The sequence below is a fragment of the Nipponia nippon genome, unplaced genomic scaffold (genome assembly GCF_047370975.1).
Source record: "Nipponia nippon isolate SJK-2023a ecotype South Korea unplaced genomic scaffold, ASM4737097v1 scaffold_5, whole genome shotgun sequence".
NCBI lineage: Eukaryota > Metazoa > Chordata > Aves > Pelecaniformes > Threskiornithidae > Nipponia > Nipponia nippon.
The window spans coordinates 75,025,558-75,039,778 of NW_028262369.1; the positions used below are offsets into that span (position 1 = coordinate 75,025,558).

Genomic DNA, 14,221 nt, shown 5'->3' on the forward strand with positions numbered 1-14,221 from the left:
GGTTGATGTGGAGTTTTTGCTATTTGTGAGAGTAAAACAACACTGAGGACCATTGTCCTCAGGCCATGTGATGAAGGGAAAGGTGGCATCTCTTGAGGACAGGCGTTGCTGGAAAGAGCTTAGGCAGAGGTCTCCTGCCTGTTTCTGATGGTAAAAAAATCTATATCATGTATGCAGTTATTATGAAAGCCAAGCCCAGATCATGAGAAACCCTTAATTTATTTTTAGCAGTTCAGAAGAACGTTCATAAACATCTTACGTATTCTGACTATGTCTCAGCACCTGTGAAAAGCCAGATGAAAGGAAAATGAGTGCTGCATCTTAAGACATTGTGAAGCTGTAGTGTAGGTGTCCAAATGCTGATGTGCCCAGACAACTATGGAACCAGGTATGGAACTTTTGGCCTATAAAACTGTGGTTATGAAGAGGAAACTTATGGAAGACTGTCCTCTGAAATTCTGAGGGAGAACTGGTGTGCTTCATCTGGATTTCAGAACTGATGCGGTTAAAAAAAAAAAGCCACCACAAAAAAACCCCAAAACAATTAAACAAGCACAGGTTGCAGCTTTCTTGTCCTAGCAGTTAATATTGCATAATTTGGGAATGCTTTGTACTTCCAAATATCAAGCTACTGCTTCAGTTCTTATTGTGGATTTAAAGTTCTAACTTTGGATGTACAAGTATGGAGGTGTGTGGAGATACTAAAGCAATGGGAATATATCCTTCTGTGGGAAGGAAAAAGTAACTGTGGTCAGGGCAGTCATTTGATCTTACTGGGGTAGTTTTGCAGAAAAGATAAGTCATCTTCAGGACCTAGCTGAAAATGTAAGTGGTTGCATAATTGAATATTAAAGCTTCTAGTACTTATCCTGTTCATTCTCTTGGTAGTTGTGTTTTAATACTCCTAACATAAAATAACACCCATAATGAAATAATAGAATTTAGAAATGAAGAGGATGAGGTATTGAACTGATGCCCATTACTTCATCTTCTTTTCGTAGAAGGTTTCCTGCCCTGATAAAATATTGAGCAGTTTGTAAGTGAGCAAGGCCTTTTAGCCTTTGTATGCCGCTGTGAATTTGTGAGGTGAGTGTAGTTGTTACCCAAGGATGCCATGCTTGTTGGAGGCTTAGGTATGAGCAACTGGGTCAGGTTACTCGGACCCTGAATGCTCAAGTAATTCAGAAGATAATTGTGTTAACTTGCAGTTATTGTATCTGCATGCCTTATAGTTGGCACCAAAAAAAATGGTGGTCTCTTCCAACATCTCAGCAGGTTCATCAGATTAGCTTATTATTCAGACTGAACATAATTTTTATAATATATACTATTACATATTTACCGATTTGTTTGTTAATGTGCCACAAAGTACCGTGATGAATCATTACAACTAATCTTACTTGCCAAAATTAATGAGGTATATCTGTTAAAGCTATACTTTTTATGTTTTTATATACTGTCTATTTTCTTTCTTAGGAAATTGCTTTGTTTAATAAATCTGCAGGCTCTTTTCCTGTCATTAATTCAAAATAGATATGGAAGGAAATTTTCTTTAGGATATAGTCCGTTCTGCTTCAAAATTATGTTCTTTAAATGGCCTTCAATATAGCAAAGGGAAATTAATTTATATCCTTTAGAAGGGTATGTTAGGTGTTTTTCCATGAGTTTCACACCAATACTTTGTGCATTGGTGTAATGGAAACGTTGCATCCTCAACCTTTGGACCAGGTGTCAGTGGTTCCTTCACAAGTGCCAGCATCAGGTTGGCTTTGCTGTGTAATACAGCTCTTTGGTAAAACCTCTACAGATGTTGACTGGTAGAGGCAAGCTGTCCCAGCCTGTTCAGTGCTGCAGGAAGAACAGAAGACAGGGAAAAAGAGAACAGCTCCTTCTTAACAAGATCTTGTCTCATCAAGGCAAATTAAAATAACTATGTCATTTACCTGCGTCGTTTCCTGTCATGTGCTGCTTAACAGTCTATCTATGACCAACCTTTCAATACTCTGTCCTTTCAATACAATTTAGTCTTCTGCCCAATTTATTTGCTGTTACCAAAAGTCAGTATTATATTACTGAAGCATATCCATGCTGGAGAATTAAGACAGTAAAATATGGACTGCACTTTATGCTTATTATAAGTTGCATCCTTCTATTTAAGAAGAAATAGTAATAATCGGCAGGAATGGAAATAGAATTACAGTGCATTATGGTTCAGTGATGCAATATGTTTTTACCTTGGAGCACCAGAGGATTAGTAATTATATACCTGTCACTTAAAAGGAGGAAAAAAGGATGTGTCCAGCTTATGGTGGTATGTGCCGGTTCCTCAACTCTTTGTGTTCTCTTTGGAGGGAAAATCCCTGAAGTGAATCTGGCATAACAATACCAACTCCTTACAGTATGTGGCTCAGACAGGTAAGAGTTGAATATTATGTTACTCCATATTTATATGGAGTGCCAACAGTCATAGCATCAACATGTTGGAGGTGCTTGTAAAGCAGTCTTGAGTACCGCAGATTTAAATTTGTAATTCGAAGTCAGAATGTGATAATTGCTTTCTACACCATTGTGCAATTTTGGTAAAAAAAAAAAAATCTCATTTAAAATTCAGTTACCGTTAGAAATGTCTTTGTTCTTTGTTTATTTGGTACTGTATTACAATTTGCCAAAAGTGGTTTAGGCAGCAGTCACCCTTACTGTTCAGAGTACAAAAGAGGAATGACAGTGGGCTTTTGTTTTGTCAATTGTTCTTTTGTAAACAGGGATAATTGATTTATCTGTTATCATAGGGTGGTTCCTTTCAACCTGATGGTTGGTTTGGTTTTTTTCTTCATAGCTGTGGACATTTATTAATTTCTTCTACTGATTATCTTAAACAGCTTGGTGTCTCTTTCTTAGTTGCACAGCACCTTACACAATTACTTTGAGTCATGGAAAGAGTGATGTAAGCAGCTTTCCAGACTCTTGACATTTCATAAACCAGTGTTTTGTGGATGTTAATTTCTATATAGAGAATAGAATCTTGGAATTTGTGTTCTGGAGAGCAGTGTTTTTCAATATTGGAAAATCATATTTTCTTCTTGCCAAAAAAGACATCTATCTTAGCTGTTTTTATGATGGCTGAAGGTTCATAAACTTCTTGTATGCTTTCCATTGCCGTGGGGTCACATTACTTTTGGGAGCAGAGGTTCCAATGTAGGGGCAATTAATACTAGTATTTACTTATTTTTATTAAGTAAAAATGTATCCAGTCTCACTATGATATTCATAATTACACTAAAGGTCAGACTTTTTCTCAGGTTAAAGTTTTTTTGCTCTGCATCTCTTACTTGGCTGTGGCATTTGGTACTATTACAAGAAAATATAGATAAATTTTTTGTTTCATTTTGGAAATAAAATCTAAACTGAAATATGCAAAATCCTCTGAGAAGTACTTTTCATAAAAAATGAACCCCTCGTAGTGATTTGTTACAGTCTTACTTCATTTTACACTTCTGTGTGTGATCTGGTGTGATAGTTGGCTAGTTGAATTACTGTCTGTCTGAAAAGATAAGTGCTTGTAGAGTCTAAAGTGTGCCATTTTCCTTTAGAGGGGACCATGATGGGAAGAGGACGAAAGTAAGTTGTTTGCAAATTAGCAGTATAGGTGTATTTGTGTGCACCCTTAAAATCTGCAGGTATTCTGACAGAATGGCAGGTACAAAAGGTACAAAATTCAGAGGATCTGAAGATCCTTCTAGAAAACTCATCATTACTCAAACGCAAAATAAGTAGACATGTAGCCAATGGAGCGTTTAAGGAAGATAAAGTAGAACACCAGTTGCTGCTGTTTTGGTTCTTCTGGATGCTTACAATTCTTGGGTTTTTTTTCCTTCAGTAGTCTCAGTAGCCCACTTCCCTGGGTTAGCAGTAATTTTCTAATTAAATGGAATTTCAAAGACAAATGCCAGTTTCTCAATGCCAAAACTTGTCACAGAAAGGATTGCTTACAGTGGATCTCCGAGTCGACAGACCAGGGAGAAGAAAGGTTAGCTGCTGCAGCATTCTTTTGGCTCTGTAAACAACAGAGTGCCACAAATCTTACTGGCTTTGCAAACGTTAAAAGCTATTCAGCACCTATAAAATTTACTTAGTGTCTCAGGCCTAAGCTTGGGAACCACTCAGCAGTGGCAGTAAGTTGCAAGCTTGTTATCAGTATGTGGCTTAAAAATGCTAATATTATTGGACTTCAATCCATTGTCATCCTTGTGAAAGTGCCGGTCCTACAGGCATTCAAGTATTTGACTAGTCTAGTTTATTCATTTCACGCAGAGCCAGCCTAAAGTATGCCTAAAGCCATAGCCAGCCTAAAGTCACCTTGTGTACCTCAAAATATTTTACCAGTCCCTCTTGTCCAATCTTTCTTAATGTATGGTGACGCATTAAGACTCAGTTTCTCAAGCATGTTCTTTAACTTTTTTTTTTTCCTTCATTGAGAAGACAATCAGCTTTCTGACTAATAGTTTCAGATAAATGTGCTGTGTTCCACTGTGCTGGTATTCTCCAAAATCTACATCCTCTAGAAATCAGCAGGAATGTGACTCAAGCTTGCTTCTTGAGCTTAGAACAAAAAAGCAGTCCAGAAAAATAAAGAATACTTTTTCTAGGGAAGCTGTAGTGTCTACAGTAATTTAATGTAATTTTCAGCAGACATTTGATAGACATGAGGATCTGCGGTTTTCCAGACAAGTTACAGAGGACCCTCACTGCTGGGACCCGTGAACTCAAATGCATTTGTTCTTTTCCACACATTCCATCTCTGTTCCTCCCATTTTGTTTGCCTTGCCCATGATGATTTTGGTTTGTGTTTAGTGTTCTGCTGAAAAGTGAGTGAGCAGAGACCCTCCTGGGACACGTCACCTAAGTTTAGGTCTCTTTGCTAGTAACATGAATGTCTTAACTGCAGTTGTTTTTAATGCCTGGGAGTTTCTTTTGATACTAGGTGATGCAGATGTATCTCCCATTCTGTGGGATTGCCATATCCAATGCCCAGCTATTTGCAGCTTCAAGGAAGGAATACGACAGAAGCAGGGTAAGTAAAAAATGTGTATTGCACCAATATCAAACCTTCATCTTTTGTTCCTTCAGATTCTAGCTATGCATATGTGTTTGCTAAGCAGACAGTTTTAACTATGTTTTATTTAAAAAAATGCATTTTCAACAGATCACTATCTTGACTAAGGCAGCAAGCAGAGAGCGTGGGAGGGAAATACGCTCGTGGCAGTGGCTGTTGTTTCCTGATGTCAGTTCCATGTTTCGTAGTGCTGAAACAATTGCGTTTGTGACACAGACGGTGCAGGAGAAAGTGTTGCTTTGGCAGAGATTCAAACTCTCATAAAATTCCAGTAATATCAAACCTTTGCCATCCTGAATTTGTAATATTCAATTCATGTGCAAATAATGTGGATATATCTTTATAAAAGTAAGCAAGAAAAAACTGTATGTGAAGGGTTTTGACAGCATGTGTCTGCATAGATATATTACTCACATTACTCATGATTGCTGATGCCATGCATAAGTTGGGACAGGAGGCTCTAAAGAAGTGAAAATAATGCTAGGCTCACATGCCATTTCCTTCTCAGAGAGGTCTTTATTTTTTTATGAAATAAAATGTTAATTTTGAGGAGTTTTGATAATTGTTGGTTGGTTGGTTTGTTTGTTTTTTAAATCACCTTTGCTGCAATGATGGGAAATGACACTTTTGTTATCACAGATCACAGCTCCAAAGCTTCAGTAGAAATACCACTGGTAGTGCTGAACCTACTCTTGCTTCACAAAGCAAGGGAAACTACAGTGGGGTGGGTCTGTGTAGTGAGCAGTGACATTTATATATTCAGGATTTTGGTGCTTTCCCTTTATGGAAACTAATGCTTTCCACTACTTTGAAAACTAACAATAACCCTTTCTAATGGTGTGTATTTAAGGATCACGAAGCATCTGAACTTGTCTTCTGTCCAGGTCTGACTACAGACCAATATATTTTGGAGTGGAGATGTGGAGGAGACTGGGGGGGGGAACCAACAACAGAAACAAAAACCAAAAAAACAACTTTCTGCCAAAGACTTTTTTTCTTTGTTTGATTCTCAAACAAAATAATTGTTTGACTACATAGAGACTTAAAATTTGCTGCAGATTCTCAGCCTGCAGGGAACAACGACAGGCTTTTGAGGAGTTGGCGTTTAATCTTCTGAGGGAGGCATTCAGCAGAAAAGTATTAGGGACATTCTCATTCTTCATTAGAAAATGGTAAATTCTGGTGGTTGGACACATCAGGAAATCGGATTAGAGATAGAGATTCTTTGTTTCTAGTTGCCGCTTCAGCCATGTGAAACATAACAAATAACATTGGCATTTGACAGCTTCATGGTGGCCTGTACTTAATTGCATTCCTGACCTGTTGGTGGCCTTTAGCTTTGCCTAGTCCGTGGTTGAAACTAGTTGGCAAGTAACACATGATGGACAAGCCCATACTTTGCTTTCCCTATCAAACTGGACACCAATGGTGGCAACTTCCAGTGACGGTGACCAACATTTTGCTGATGACCACTGTGTAAGGAGACCAAAGACCACTAACATTTATATGCTTACCTATATGGGTGTTCTTTAGTGTCAGTGCCCTAAACCACAATAAAGGAAAAAGCACACTTCTTTGGACCCATGGTAAGAAAGAACATGGCCTATTATTTTTAAAGTTGTTGAAATGAGAGGGGAAGGCTTTCATTTTAAAACATTGAATTTTACAGACGTGTTGTTAGTAGTAAAGACTGGATCAGGGTGCTATTGGAATATGGAATTATTGATGTGTTTGTTCTTTCCAGCATTGAACATGTGAAATGGGTAATAAATGAATAAAATGGAGTTGAAATGCACCAGCAAATTCAGTATAGCAAATCAAGTAACTCAATCCATACTGTGTACTTGGAGAGTTGCATTACAGCCATTGTTTCATTTTTGGACCACAGTGAAATTGTTTGAGATTCCCATTGTTTGCTAGGAGTTGGATTGTGCCCAGTTGTGAGCTAAGAAATACTTGACTTCTTCCTTTCTTCAGATACCCCCACCCCAATTCTGTTGCTGTAATCATTAATAACTTTATTTGAATGACGATTTCAATAGATCACTCACATTACAATCAATCCCAGAGATTATGCCTCCTTTGCAATGCTCGATGTATTTATTAATTCTACAACCAATGCCAGAGTTTTGTGTCCTTGTATGCAGGCTTTACTGGAAGTAGTGAATGACCTCTTTGAGGAACAGACTGACTTAGAGAAAATTGTCAAGAAAATTATGCATCGGGCCCAGACTCTGCTAAAGTGTGAACGGTGCTCAGTATTACTTCTAGAAGATATTGAATCACCAGTAAGTATGGCTGCACATTCTGTAGAAATGCTAATATTAGAGTGGTGGAGCTGCTGCTTTTATTGTGGTGAAACTGTTTCACATCATATATAAGTACTGAACAGCAAGTATTCTTCCAGTACGTCATTCTTAAATGTATGTTAGGTACAGGTTGAATCTTTATTAACACCACTGTTGTGGTTTAACCCCAGTAGGCAGCTAAGCCCCACACAGCTGCTCACTCAGTTCCCTACCCAGTGCGATGGGTAAAGGAATTGGAAGGGTACAAGTGTGAAAACTCGTGGGTTGAGAGAAAGACAGTTCAGTGGGTAAAGCAAAAGCTGTGTGCACAAGCAAAGCAAAATAAGGAATTCATATGCTACTTCCAATCGGCAGGCAGGTATTCTGTCATTTCTGGGAAATCAGGGCTTCATCACATGTAACAGTTACTTGGGAAGACAAAGCCATAACTCTGAAAGTGCCTCTCTTCCTCCTCCTTCCCCCAGCTTTATATGCTGAGCATGATGTCATATGGTATGGGATATCCCTTTGGTCAGTTGGGGTCAGCTGTCCCGGCTGTGTCCCCTCCCACTCTATTGTGCACCCCCAATCTGTTCACTGGGTGGCAGAGTGAAAAACAGAGAAAGCTTTGACACTGTGTAAGTACTCTTCAGCAATAATGAAAACGTCCCTGTGTTATCAATGCTGTTTTCATCACAAATCTAAACCATGTCACCATACAAGCTACTACAAAGAAAATTAACTCTGTGCCAGCTAAAACCAGTATAGCCACTTTTTCAAATGGAAACTGAAAGGCACACTTATGATTCCTTCTGGTCATTTGAAGGCATTTAATGGGATGTCCGTAAGTTGCTGATGGATCTAACTATCAGTGGTGTGATCTAGTTCATATGCTGTGATTCCCAGTTGTCTGTGTGATGGAATTAGTGCTTAATACAGAGTAGCTAGGACAGCTGAACTGAGAAGCAAGGTGCTCCTGTGGGCTGCTTAAAAATGACCTGCTTTGTTACCAAATATTTATTTGCTCAGTTCCTTTCTTTCATGGTATAGCCACTAGAAGGAAAGAAAAATCTTGTTTGTATCTTCATTTACATTTACCTGGAATTTATGACCTTACTAACATTTTCAGGCTAATGATTTATCAAATGGGTGGTGCTTGAAAGTTTCAGAACCAGAAACAGTTGCATTATGTTGACAGCTGCCTGAACATGAGCCAGCAGTGTGCTCAGGTGGCCAAGAAGGCCAATGGCATCTTGGCTTGTGTCAGGAATAGTGTGGCCAGCAGGATCAGGGAGGTGATAGTGCCCCTGTACTCGGCACTGGTGAGGCCACTCCTCGAGTACCATGTTCAGTTTTGGGCCCCTCGCTACAAGAAGGACATTGAGGTGCTGGAGCGTGGCCAAAGGAGGGCAACAAAGTTGGTGAGGAGTCTAGATAACAGGTCTTAAGAGGAGCAGCTGAGGGAGCTGGGGTTGTTTAGTCTGGAGGAGGCTGAGGGGAGACCTCAACTCTACAAGTTGCTCTCTACAACTCCCTGAAAGGAGGTTGTAGCGAGGTGGGGGTTGGTCTCTTCTCCCTAGTAACAAGTGATAGGATGAGAGGAAACGGCCTCAAGCTGCGCTAGGGGAAGTTTAGGTTGGATATTAAAAAAACTTCTTACCGAAAGGGTAGTCAGGCATTGGAAGAAGCTGCCCAGGGAAGTGGTTGAGTCCCCATCCCTGGAGGTATTTAAAAGAAGGGCAGACGTGGTGCTTAAGAACATGGTTTAGTGGTGGACTTGGCAATGATAGGTTAACGGTTGGACTCGATCTTAAGGGTCTTTTCCAACCTTAACGATTCTATGATTCTATGATCAACCAAATCTTTAATACTCATTTTTAGAATTAACCTTTTCTGCATACATTCCAATAATTATTAGACATCTTTGTTGATATTTCTACAGCGTTCATACTTTTGCATCTGTTATTGTTGTTTAACTGTAGCAAACTGAAATAGTTATGTAGTTTCTATTCTAGTATGTAACATGTAATCAGACTGCTGGTGCCTCAGAAATAGCAGATAAAAATAAACTCATCAAGAGTTTGTTAACTGACCATCCTGTGTATTCAGCAACTCAGTGGGCTTCACAGCAATCTAATCAGTGTCTTCACAGTAGTCAGCTTCTGAACTTGTCTCATGAATGTTTTTTTTGTGAAATCCAGTATTTGAATGTGGAAGAACAGCAAGACGGTAAGGGCTGAACCTGCAAGACAGGGAGTTTTCTCAGCTACTTTTGATGGCCACTACTCCATGGGATTTGTTCCTTCCTGAAAGTTTTCCACTCACTCTAGCTGTTGGCAGGGGTATGTTTGGGAGTAGCTATGTTTGCACGTTTTAACAAGTTTCTTTAATACTTTGCCAAATAAATAATGAGAACCAGTCTCAGTTCCTAAATGATGAAAATGCTGTGAAAAGATAAGTCCTTTTGTTATTTTGACCTAGTAATTTTTCCCCAAGGTAACAGAAAATCCATTGGAAAAGACGCATTTGCATACAAATGTCTGGATAGTCGTGTACTTGTTCTTGTGATAGGAAGAAGCTTTGCATTGAGCAGGTGAAGTGAAAATATGACTTTCAGCATTACTGAAGTATGTTTGGTTTTTGCAATTGCTCTGTCCACTTGACCAAGGAATAACTATTTCATTGCAGAGCTCTGTTAAGTTGAACAAATGGACGTAAGCTATATGAAAGTATTTGTCAGGAGTTGGATTTCATGCACAATTTTGACAGGGGCTTTCACTGGGACTTTGTGGTACTGCCATTCATAGGGTATGAGAGCCTCTTTAGAAATGTTTAACATTTTTATGACTATTGTTATTAATAGTAAAATAAGTGACTGCCTTTATATTGGTAGCTCCCCTCAGTGCTTTCAGACTATTCAACACAAGCTCTCCTCCTTTCTACTGATTTGAGAAGTAGTGGAAGGATAAAAATGTTGCTTGTGATATCATTCTTTTTTTTTTTTTTTTTTATTCAAGTATATTTGGATTCACTGACTCTGTAATTGATTATTTGTTGCTGGGCTGTGACAAGTCTAAATGATTATCAGAGACAGAATCATAAATTCGTGTGTATGGCAGAAAAAACCATTATTTTCTTTCCTGGAGGAAAAATATGATTCTCATTTCATTTAAACTCATAGAAATTAAGTACTTTCAGTGGAGTATGCCCTAAATTACACTAGCTTTCATAAAAGCAAGATCGAGGTTTGTATTTTGTTTGTATATTCTCTGTTATAGAATTCTAATGTTTCTAGTTTTTCTCTTTCTAGACCCCCCACACTGATTTTATAATTACAAGATACGGTTCTACTACATTCTTATGAAATGCCACTATGTTTGCAAGTATAATATGATTTTTAGTTTTCACAGAACAGTACATTATGTTAGTAGCAGGCTGTGGGTGGCATTGTTCACTTCATTTTTCTGCTCTTGGTACTATTTCTACCTTTGAGCATGGAGGGTTTTCTTCCAAACCATAGGCAATGAGTTCTCAATCCTCTAGACCGAATTCTGAAATGTGGACAGCCAAGGTATTCAGTTAAGCCTAAACTTTTTCTAAACAGTCATAAATCTTAGGTTAATTTGGAGTAGGAGAATAGCATCTTGCCACCCACTTGGTCATTTTTACAAGCGGCAAAACAGTTATTTTCCTGATTTCCCCCTATTTTGGAGGGTTAACCTATATATCAAAATAGATTTCCATAGAGATCTTAATGTTAAACCATGTCTAGAATATTGTCATTTGTACATCACATGAAAAGCTTTTACAATACAGAACCAAAGGGGAAGATGGAGACTCATACTAGCATCCAAAAACATTACCTGTGTTTTATGTCACATTAGCCACTCTTAAAATGTTTTACTTATGTGCTGTTGGCACACATGTTCAAGGAAAATTGGTTGCAATTAGTAGCGGAAATGGGTCTTTCTGTTTATTTTCCTGTATTAAAAAAAGTGAAGTTTGGGTAAAGCTCCATAATTCATGTTCCAAAGCCCGTTCCAGGGAAGCGTATACTGTTGCAGAAAATAGTTTCATGAAGGAATCTAAAGATATCATTTGATTTGATATTGTTTGTTAGTGAACTGTGTACAGTGTATATTTTGAACATGAATTCTCCATTGGGGGAGTACAGATTGGATTTTTATTTTAAGACCATTGGGTAAAAATATGGTTTAAATATAGGAACCTTACATTACTGTTTTCTTACATATTTATTCATCTCAATAACAATTTTAAGTTACTTTTTTTGTGACAGGTGGTGAAATTTACAAAATCCTTTGAGTTGTTATCTCCAAAATGCAGTGCTGATACCGACAACAGGTTAGTACTCATGTCTTCTGTGGTAATGGATTACTTTTATTTTTCACATAGTTTTAAATGTGCTTGATCATAGTTTTATTTTCTTATGGAACTTTGGGTAGACTTGATTGAAGAGTGTGAGCCTACAGTTTTTACTCAGACAAGACTCCTGCTTGCTTCAAATGGAGACTTGCTTGAATAAATATACATGCCTATATTTTTGTGTGTGTGTGTGTATATATGCACTAACATCGTATCAGCGTCTCGGAGAAGAAACCAGGAAATAACTGATGACTTTTTTTATGGTTGAACTCATGGAGAACACACAAATGTTGTTTTGCATAGTTAATACTGAAGTAAAAATTACAAAATTATTTTAGATTGATTGTTATCTCTTGCAAAATGCCTCCGTACAGTTGCGTTGAAAGGTTTCCAGTAAAATTGTATTTCTGCTTTTGTCATTGAGTGGGAAAGCCTGAAAACCTCAGTGTGAAGGGAGCAGCAGCTGCCCAAGCATTGGCACACCATTCAGGGAGTCGCGCACACGCCACCGGAGACTTGAACTGCTAGGACGGCAGCCCCTTCGCAGCGGGCACCTCCACTGAGCTGACGGGTGCCCCTTTTCGACTCCTCGCTCACACACATGCTCACCCTCGGCCGCTTTCTCTTCCCTCAGACTTGACCCTAGGTTTCCGTGAGTCAGTGTCTCCAACATGACGTACGCCAGGCAAATTTATTGAGCACTACAGCGGTGAAGAGCAGCTTGAGCTGGGTGCCTCCAGGGAGGGACCCTGAACAAAGAAATCCCTGGGCAATTATACCCTTGCAGTTTAAGTTCCCCTCCCTTCATGTGACTGTTTGGTCCAATAGTAATATTTGGGTCTGGGGTCTTCTTGTTCCTTATTGGATCCTTTCCCTGTCTCCAGGCAGGACATTCCTTTTCTTATCTTGAATAGTTGCAGCTTCTGCCGATCATTTCGGCTACCTTATCTTTCTGGTTTGCACTGGTTTCAGGGCCTTCCTTCACGTAGCTAAGTAAGAGTTCAGAACACAGCGTATCTAGGTGAAAGCTCACAGCTTGCAGTCTAAGGCTTCAACAGGTCTTTGGATTCTTATTTGAGCTAAAAAGTGACTTCTACAACATTCAGAGAATATGTATTTCCTAGAAATTGTGTTCCTGTGACTAAATCTTGTTTGGGAGCCCAGTCAAATTAGAAGTATATGTTTTGCTTAGTAGGACCTGTATTTAAACATTGATATAGGGCTAATTGTAAGTAGTAATAGAAAGAGCTTTTTGTCCGTGTGGGGTTACTGTATTAATTCCTACAAGATAACACAGCTGGTAACAGTTCACATAAAATATCCTACATACCAAATGAGTGGAGGAAGATTCAGGGCTATTGTGAGAAGGTTCCTCCCATCTTTCAGTGCCCAAACTCAGTGATTATCATACACATTTTATGCAAATCAACTCATACTGGTTCTGAATTAGAATTTTCCATGTCAAATTGCTGCCATAATGATAAACCTAGCCTTCTGTCCAACTTGCTATTCATAGCTTAGCAAACTTGAAGATTACTTTGTACTTTGCCATATTTAAGCCCTTTAAGCAGCTTTTAAAAATATGTTTGGGTAATTTGCTGTGTTTTGTGCTTTATTTCTTCACCTCCAGTGTGGTAAGAAGCTACCATTTCATTAAGGTGAATGTGCACATTGTACTCCAGATTACGACAGGTCGTAATTCTTAATGCTTTTCATGGATTGATCTCACAGCATTACAAAAATGGGTAGTGTTATTTTTAAGATGTGCAAGCTGACAGCAGAGTCCAGGGCCACACAGAAAGATAGGTAGAAGCTAGATCTCTTCCATGCCCTACCCACTAATTGAGAGATGGGAATGGTGAGACAAATGGAAAAGGAAAACAAGTGATAAAAAAATAGGAAGATTTAAATATGAATAAATAATCTGCTGATTCATCTGGGAATCACAAGTTACTGCTTTTGACAAAGAGCTTCGGAGTAGCAGTTGGTCTTTCCTAGGTCAATTAAATTGGTGGAAATACATTCCTTTTGTTCAGGGACAGGCATATGAATCAAGGGATGTGGTTCTTATTCCTGTTTTTCTCAAATTTGATCTGTAGCCAGATTAGTCAAAACAATGTAGAGTGGTGTCAAGATAACCAAGCTGGCTCATTTCTTGTTACCATAGTTATATTAGCATGTTACCAAAAAGCAATTTGTAGTAGCCTGCTCTGCATGTAGTCAAGTCAAGATTATTTTAGCTTTAGTCTGAGACTTGAATAAACACATGCAACCTGGTAGCTAGTCTGTATAAGATTTATAAAGGTATGTTTCTGAGCATCTTAATATAAAGATTTATTGCTTTTTCTTTCATTTTTCATCCAGTAGAGAGTGAAGTTGGTTTTACAAAGACCAAGGTTAGACTGGCAGATATGATGTCACATTTGGATCTAGCACA

The 14,221-nt window shown here is 38.6% G+C and overlaps 1 protein-coding gene across 1 annotated transcript in view; it reads left to right on the top strand.

Annotated features, from left to right (window-relative positions):
* The window catches only part of PDE11A (phosphodiesterase 11A), a 139,295-nt gene that overhangs the window by 54,387 nt on the left and 70,687 nt on the right, over positions 1–14,221 (top strand). Inside the window, exons 3-5 of the mRNA XM_009462386.2 lie at positions 4,982–5,071; positions 7,261–7,401; positions 11,699–11,763. Of these exons, the coding sequence (XP_009460661.2) occupies positions 4,982–5,071; positions 7,261–7,401; positions 11,699–11,763 (296 nt within the window). The remainder of the gene's footprint in view (positions 1–4,981; positions 5,072–7,260; positions 7,402–11,698; positions 11,764–14,221) is intronic.